The sequence below is a fragment of the Bos indicus genome, chromosome 18 (assembly GCF_029378745.1).
Source record: "Bos indicus isolate NIAB-ARS_2022 breed Sahiwal x Tharparkar chromosome 18, NIAB-ARS_B.indTharparkar_mat_pri_1.0, whole genome shotgun sequence".
NCBI classification, from domain to species: Eukaryota; Metazoa; Chordata; class Mammalia; order Artiodactyla; family Bovidae; genus Bos; species Bos indicus.
Window position 1 is genome coordinate 57,665,568 of NC_091777.1, and position 7,350 is coordinate 57,672,917.

Consider the following 7,350-nt stretch of genomic DNA (forward strand, 5'->3'; position numbering starts at 1 on the left):
TTCTATCTTGAAAGCGGGACTCCATCTTGGGCCGGACTGTGGACTTTGAGCTATATGCCCCCTATCTATGGAAACAACATACCAACTAGAAAACCAGGCCCCGGGAAGGAAGAGCCCCAGGGCTCCCGGTCCCCTAAAAGAATACCCTAATTATCTGTATAACCGAATAGAATCATACATTCTATTATGCTTGTTGGGGTATGACCAGTATTGATAATTGTCCACTGTTAACTACCTAGGCTTAAGGCATATGAATCAAGAGTTAACTTTGATTGTATCTTTCTTTTCCTTTGTTCAGACTAGTTTCGGGGAATTTGGGGAGGTGGCTTTAGGCATGTACACTTAGAGTATATAAGGTTTTCACAAAAACTGGTTGGGGTCCTTGGCTAAGAGGAGACTCTGCCTTGCACCCGCCGGTGTAATAAACTGCACTCCACTATCTGCGATGTCCTTCTAAGTGAGTTTGTTTCTCGAACACGTGGCTACAACATTGCGACCCCATGGACTGTAGCCCACTAGTCTCCTCTGTCCATGGGATTCTCCAGGCAAGATACTGGAGTGGGTTGCCATTTCCTTCTCCAGGGGATCTTCCCGACCCAGGAATCAAACCCAGATCTCCTGCACTGCAGGCAGATTCTTTACCTACTGAGCTATGAGGGAAGCCCCTGGTACCAGAGCAGGTTCCAAAGGACAGGATGCAGAGCCAGGAGAGGCGGCAGCAGGTCCCGGCTTCCCAAGTGCCTTGGGTTGTTCGTTGCCCTCTCTGGACTGCAGCATCTCTCTGAAAGATGGGTAAATGAGCACCATCTCCCAAGACTGCCAAGCTGCCATAAGAGAAGGTCTGAGGTTCCTCTTCTGCACGCATGCACGCACGCACACACACACACTTCTGTCAGGACTTCCTCTTGCTTCACAGGGCTATTGGTTCCTTGAAAGAGGGAACCTAGATATCAGACAATCCCAGAAAAGAGCTTGGCCCTTCCCATTGCCTCTACCGTGCCCACCTGATGAAAAGAACTGACTCCTTGGAAAAGACCCTGATGCTGGGAAAGACTGAGGGCAGGAGGAGAAGGGGACGACAGAGGATGAGATGGTTGGATGGCATCACCGACTTGATGGCCATGAGTTTGAGCAACCTCAAAGAGATGGTGAAGGACAAGGAAGCCTGGCGTGCTACAGTCCATGGGGTGCAAAATCAGACACTACTGAGTGACTAACAGTTTCACGTTCACTTTAGGAGGCTAAAGCTTTCTTTTACAAACAAGAGGCATGGGATGTAGGGTGGTCTGTCTCTGGGAAAGGCCCTTAGGGTCTTGGTCAATGTCAGCTCCACACCTGGAAGAACTGAGGACCTCTAGGGTCTGGACTAAGTCCCAGTCACTGGGTTCTTAGTCCCAGCACTGTTGACTTTGGGGCTGGATGATTTCTGTTGCAGGAGTAGGGGCTGGGGGTGGAGTATAGCATGTTAAGAAGCTTCCCTGGCCTCTGCCCACACCCATCAGATGCTAGTTTCACCCAATATCCAAATGTCCCTTGGAGTGTTGGGGCAGGGATAAGAATAGTCTGGACAACAAGGTGACCCTCCCTGGCCAGGGCAGCAGGACCCAGCATCCAGACATCTACCACATCCCCCACCCCACATGCCTCTGAGGTCTGCAGACGCCCCTGGCAAACCCATGACAGGTCAGGAGGCGCCTCCACCAAGGTCCAGAGGCCTGGAGGTTCATAAGCCACATTCCTTGTCTCCACTGCACTGCTGGATGGATGAGCCCCAGATGGGGTCAGGACAGGGGTCCCCTGCTTGTCTGCTCCTCTCTGGGCAGGTCTCTGAGGTCTCTGGGCCCAGTGGTGTCCTGTCTGCTGTGTGTGGAGCGGGGGGAGCTCTGGCTCTGAAGTTCCTCTTCTGTGAACAGAGTCTCTTGCTCCTCCCCAGCTTCCCACGGGTCTCCCCGCAGCCCTACCTCCCTCTCCCTTCCCTTCTCTTTTCACACACAGGAGGCCCAGACACTCTCCGGCTCAGACATGCTGCCGCTGCTGCTGCCGCTGCTGTGGGCGGGTGAGTGGACGGCGGGGCAGAGGTCGGTGGGGCGGGGGCTTGGCTGATCCTTGATTTTCCTCAGCGACCCTGGCTCAGGATCCGAATTACTGGCTGAAAGCACCGCGGTCCGTGTCGGTGCAGGAGGGCTTGTGTGTCCGCGTGCCCTGCTCCGTCTACTATCCCAGCGACTTCCGCAGTGGTTCTACCCTTGTTCACGGCTTCTGGTTCCGGGAAGGGGCCGAAGTACTCAAGGATGCCCCCGTGGCCACAAACAAATTAGACCGTGAAGTTCAGAAGGAGACCCAGGGCCGATTCCACCTCCTCGGGGACCCCAGGGACAACAACTGCTCCCTGGAGATCAGAGATGCCAGAAAGAGCGACAGAGGTTCCTACTTTTTTCGTATGGAAAAAGGAAGTATGAAAAGGAGTTACCTGTCTGAACTGTTCTTCTTGAATGTGACAGGTAAGCAGTGGATCTAGGAGAGGCCACAGTGGGGGTCATGGGGGCCCCAGGGCAGGGCTGGGGTGGGGGCCCCTCCTGGGAGGCGCTGAGGGTAAAGCAGGTGGGGGCTCAGAGGTAGGGGCTGCACTGAAGCCTGAAGCTTCTCCTGGGGGGCCACACCTCAAAGCCTCCTCCGGATCCCCCGTCTCCCCCCTCCTCTCACCAGCCCTCACCCACCAGCCCCACCTCCTCAGCCCCGGGGACCTGGAGCCCGGCCGCCCCGGAAACCTGACCTGCTCTGTGCCCTGGGCCTGTGAGCGGGCCACGCCGCCCATCTTCTCCTGGACGTCAGCTGCCCCCAGCTCCCTGGGCCCCAGGACCCCCTTCTCGTCGGTGCTCACTCTCACCCCACGGCCCCAGGACCACGGCACCAGGCTCACCTGTCAGGTGAAGCTCCCCACAAGCGGGGCGATGGTGGAGCAGACCATCCTGCTCAATGTCACCTGTGAGTGAGGGGTGAGGATGCCGGGGGGCCTGAGGGTGTGTCGGGCAGGGGGGCGAGGCTGCGGATTTGTGGTACTCTTGTCCTGGAGGCCCGGCTGGGGAGGGGGCTAGAGGGACATAAGGCCTGTCCCACCTGGGTTCTGCAGATCTGGGTGGGGCGGGGAGGGGATGACTACACTTCCATCATCCCGGTCCTCCCACTGAGGAAGGAGATCCTCTCTTCCAGTCCCGGGTGCTTCACAGAGCCCAGTGACCAGAGACTTCCAAGGAAACAGCACAGGTAGGAAGAAGGTCCCCTCCTGGGCTGTCAGGAGTGAGGCTGCTTCTGGCTCAGGGCTGGGCTGGCCTCTGCTGGTCCCTGCCTCACTCTGGACCCACCCCAGTGACCAGAGCCCCTAGTGGGTGAACCCAGTGGTCCCTGCCCCTCCTCTGTCTCCATGGCCACTGTGCCCAGCTGTCCACACTAGCCCCTCACTCCCCTGGGACTTGTCCACTTCCTCCTCTGCTCCCCAAAAGCAGGGCGACATCCACAGGGCAGAGCCCACCCCTCAAAGCCCCTCACCACCCACGACCTGACTCCTTCAGCTCTGCAGTTTTTTTTTCCTCCCAATAGCTTGTGACTTATGCATGTTTTGATGGATCATATATTTTGAAAGCATTTTGTTTTCACCAAGGCCCTATATGGTGAAACCTTTTGATCTTTGCCCGTACCAAATGAAAACTGGCATCTCTACATGGCATTGCTTATTTAAATGCATTATTTTTATTGAGGAAAAATCAGAGAAAATAAAATCGACCGTTTTAGCCAGTTTAAAATAGACAATAGTTGGCTTCGAGAACATTCACGATGTTGTACAAGTCTCACTACTCCCTAAACCCACCCATCTCAGATCTTCATCATCCCAGAGAGAAGCCTGGTGCCCGTGAAGTAGTCACTCACCACACTGTCCTCCCCAGCCCTGGGCAACCACTGACCTGCTGTCCGTGTCTATGGATCTGCCTATGGGGGACATTTCATACAAGTGGAGTGTTACAAGACTGTGGCCTTTTCCATGTGGCTCCTTTCCCATAAAAAACCACTTTCCAGGATCATTCATTCATTGTGTATCAGTATCAATTTCTTTTTGTCTGAATAATATTTCATTGCATGGAGGGACCAGCTTCTGTTTATCTGTTTAGCAGTGGTTGGACCTCTGCGGTGTTTCTACTGTGGGGCTATTACAACGCTGCTATGAATGTTGCTATAGTTTTTTGGGTTTTGATCACTGACTGCAGTTTTCTCAGCCATTTACCTCGGAGTGAGATTTCTGGGTCAAATGGTAGATTCTACATTTAAATTTCTGAGGAAATGTCAGCTGTTTTCCACACTGACAGGACCATTTTACATTCCCACCGTCAATATATGTGGGTTCCAATTTCTCCAGATCCTTGCTGATGTTGTTATTTTCCTTTAAAACTGCAAAAGAAATTTGGGTGTGAAGAAATATCTCATCATGATTTCAATTATGTTTATGGAGTGAGTAATGATGTCATTCCTTTTTTAAAAGGAAATTATTGGTCATTTGGAGAAATCTTTTTATCCATTGTTCCATTTTTTTAAATTGCAATGTTTGTCTTTTTGTGGTTGAATTGTAAGTTTTTTAAAATATAGGCTGGATACTACATACATATCGGATCTATGATGTGCAAATATTTTCTCCCATTAAATGGGTTGGCTTTTCACTTTCTCAGTAGTGTCAATTGATAAGCAGAATTTTTCGTTTTCATGAAGTCCAACTCATGCATTTTCCACGCTTTGCGCCCCCCACACCCCCCCCCCATTCAACTGCTGGAAGGTAAGGGCATGGGGATGGGGTGAGGCGCAGGCACATGGGGTCTGGCATCCAGTGAGTCAGGAAGGCCTGGAGTCCTCGTGGGAGAGGAAGGACCCAAGATGAGGTCCAGCTGGTGAATTTGTCCTCATCCCACCTTCCTGCAGGGCAGTCAGGGCACGTGGCAAGGTGGTGCTGAAATCACTAAGTGGCGTCTTGGGGGGGCTCCAGTGAGCTCTGGTTCTTTATGACTCAGCACAGAAAGGATTCATCAAGAGGCAAAGTCACAGATAAGAAGTGATTTATTAGAATAGGACGCTGAGGAGGCTTACAGGCCAATTTTCCAGAGGGTGCCATGGCCCAAGATCTCAGTGGTTTACAGTCTCATAAAGAAAGGAAAGGTGGAAACAGGGAAAAGATCACCTCCTTCTTCATTCTTGAGTAGACGTCACATTTTCTCACTAGCTCCCCTTCCACATCATGCTGGGGAGTCTGCTTGTCCCCACATGGTCCAGCTGGGGCTGCCGTGGCATCATGGAAAATTCACATCTCAGTACACTGAGGGTCTTTCACTTTTAAGGGTCCTCTCTCCATAAATTATTATTTTTTTATGTGTGCAGACAGCACGTCCTAGGGCTCATTAACTCACCGAGCTCACCGGGCAGGGTGTGGGGTCTCATGCCACAGTCATTGTATCGTTTGGGGCCACGTCTCATGCTTCACCTGCATGGTTTTGTTGCTAAGCAAGACTGCTCTCTTGAGTGACCATTAACTTGCAGGGTCTCTCATACTTTTTTCTTTACCTACGATCCCCTAGTGGGCTTAACGATTTAATTACCTACTTTGTTCGTTTACTCTGTCCCTGCCAGTCCTGGTGGCCATCTGGGAAGCGGCTGTCAAGATCCCCCTCCTCTTCCTCTGCCTTCTGGCCCTCCTGTGAGCACTGCCCCGGGAGAGGGGAGGGGTGGGCAGGGCAGGGTGCAGGGGGCTGCAGCCTTGAACCAGCACCACCGGGGGTGGGGCAAGGCCAGCAGGGGGCTGATGGGAAGGGGGGGGTGTGGAGTTGGCAGTGCTTAGGGTTCCCCTGGGGTATGGGCTGTCCTCTGTCTGGCGTCAAGGCTGGAGATACCTGCTGTGCTCTGGAAGGTCTGTGGGGTCAAATGAAGTCTTCCACCTGTCACCCCTCCTGCCCCTGAACAAGGAATGGGGGATGGGTGAGTCTGCAGCCCAGTTGCACCCTGTTCTGGCCAGAGGGAAAGAGCCTGGTCTCGTCTTCTCTCAGCGTGAAGTCCTTCAGGAGGAAGACAGCCAGGCCGGCAGGGGGCACCTCAGATGCAACCGCCATCCCAGGTTAACCCTTCAGGTGAGCAATGCAGGCATCTCACTGCCCAAGATCACATTGCACACCTCTCCCAGGATGGCCTTCAGGATTGCCCAGCTCAGCGTGGCCAAAGAAGAGCTGCCATCTTCCTCCCCAAACTCACTTCTCTGCTTGGCTCCCTGTCACACTGATGACAAGGCAGCCTCTAAGGCCAGAGGTTGGGGAGGGGACAGGCCTTCCCTCCTCTGGGATCCAACAATTCACTAAATGCTGTCCATTCTTCCTCCTAAGCACAGCTCATCTTGAAGTCCGTCTTCTCCCCGTCCTGACCCTGGTCCTTCCAGCAGCCTCACCTCTTCCTTGAGTCACTGAACCGATGCATCTCCTGCTTCTTCTCGTTGGGAGACACAGCCCCCCGGTCAGAGGACTCACCAGAGACAGTTCCTGTCCACTTCCTGCACAGTCGGAGCAGCTCTCTTTCCTCCCCACGCAGGGGACGGTGGGGCCCACACTGCAGGCTGGATTCAAAGCCCTGGTGGGCTCTCCCCTGCTGACTCTCCACCCAGATTACCCCTCTGTCGGCATCTCCTAACATCTCCACACGCAGCCTGGTCAGAATCTGTGACTCTGAGACTGTATGTGCAGTTCCTTCTCCGGAAACACCCTTTCCTCCCCATCCCTGCCTCTCTGAATTATGAGCAACCTTCAGGCTCAGTCTTCAACATCACTGTGTGTGTGTTGAGTGCACTTCATTGTCTGGTTTTGGTTGGAAGAGTGACATACATTTAATTACAGATAATTCATAAAGTATTACTGCATATCTACTCTAAGCCATCTAGTTGTAGGTGCCCAGCGGGCATCAGTGAATACAACATCAAATTCTGAAAGTCCCAAAAGTCATTGGGACTTTCCTGGTGGTTCAGTGGCTAAGACTGCCCTCCCAATGCACGTGAGCTGGGTTTGATCCTGGATCAGGGAACTAGATCCCACATGCTGAAACTAAGAGTCCACATGCTGCAACCAGAGATCCTGCATGGGGCAACTAAGACAGCTAGATAAAAAAAAGTAAATAAATATCAGATCAGATCAGATCAGATCTGTCCCTCAGTCGTGTCTGACTCTTTGCGACCCCATGAATCGCAGCACGCCAGGCCTCCCTGTCTATCACCAACTCCTGGAGTTCACTCAGACTCATGTCCGTTGAGTCAGTGATGCCATCCTGCCATCTCATCCT

The 7,350-nt window shown here is 52.9% G+C and overlaps 1 protein-coding gene across 3 annotated transcripts; it reads left to right on the forward strand.

Moving 5' to 3' along the window:
- Positions 1-1,921: 1,921 nt before the first annotated feature.
- Positions 1,922-7,350, forward strand: LOC109571796 (myeloid cell surface antigen CD33-like). 3 transcript variants are annotated; one of them, XR_011561788.1, is made up of 6 exons: positions 1,947-2,056; positions 2,121-2,501; positions 2,707-2,985; positions 3,211-3,264; positions 6,078-6,158; positions 6,413-7,348. XR_011561788.1 is itself a non-coding variant. In XM_070772244.1 (5 exons), exons 1-5 carry the CDS (start codon positions 2,023-2,025, stop codon positions 4,054-4,056), a joined length of 930 nt encoding a protein of 309 aa, XP_070628345.1. In that variant the 5' UTR covers positions 1,922-2,022; the 3' UTR covers positions 4,057-4,706. The 3 variants fall into 3 exon arrangements, 2 of the variants coding, with proteins under 2 accessions (XP_070628345.1, XP_019833876.2); XM_070772244.1 differs by lacking the exons at positions 6,078-6,158; positions 6,413-7,348 and adding an exon at positions 3,875-4,706 and having other exon boundaries at positions 1,922-2,056; XM_019978317.2 differs by having other exon boundaries at positions 6,078-7,350.

Bases quoted from the DNA above. Each gene is read 5' to 3' on its own strand.
- LOC109571796 (XM_070772244.1), top strand. From the start codon at position 2,023: ATGCTGCCGCTGCTGCTGCCGCTGCTGTGGGCGG. The intron at 2,057-2,120 runs GTGAGTGGACGG...GATTTTCCTCAG, and splicing joins GCTGCCGCTGCTGTGGGCGG to CGACCCTGGCTCAGGATCCG. The intron at 2,502-2,706 runs GTAAGCAGTGGA...TCCTCTCACCAG, and splicing joins GTTCTTCTTGAATGTGACAG to CCCTCACCCACCAGCCCCAC.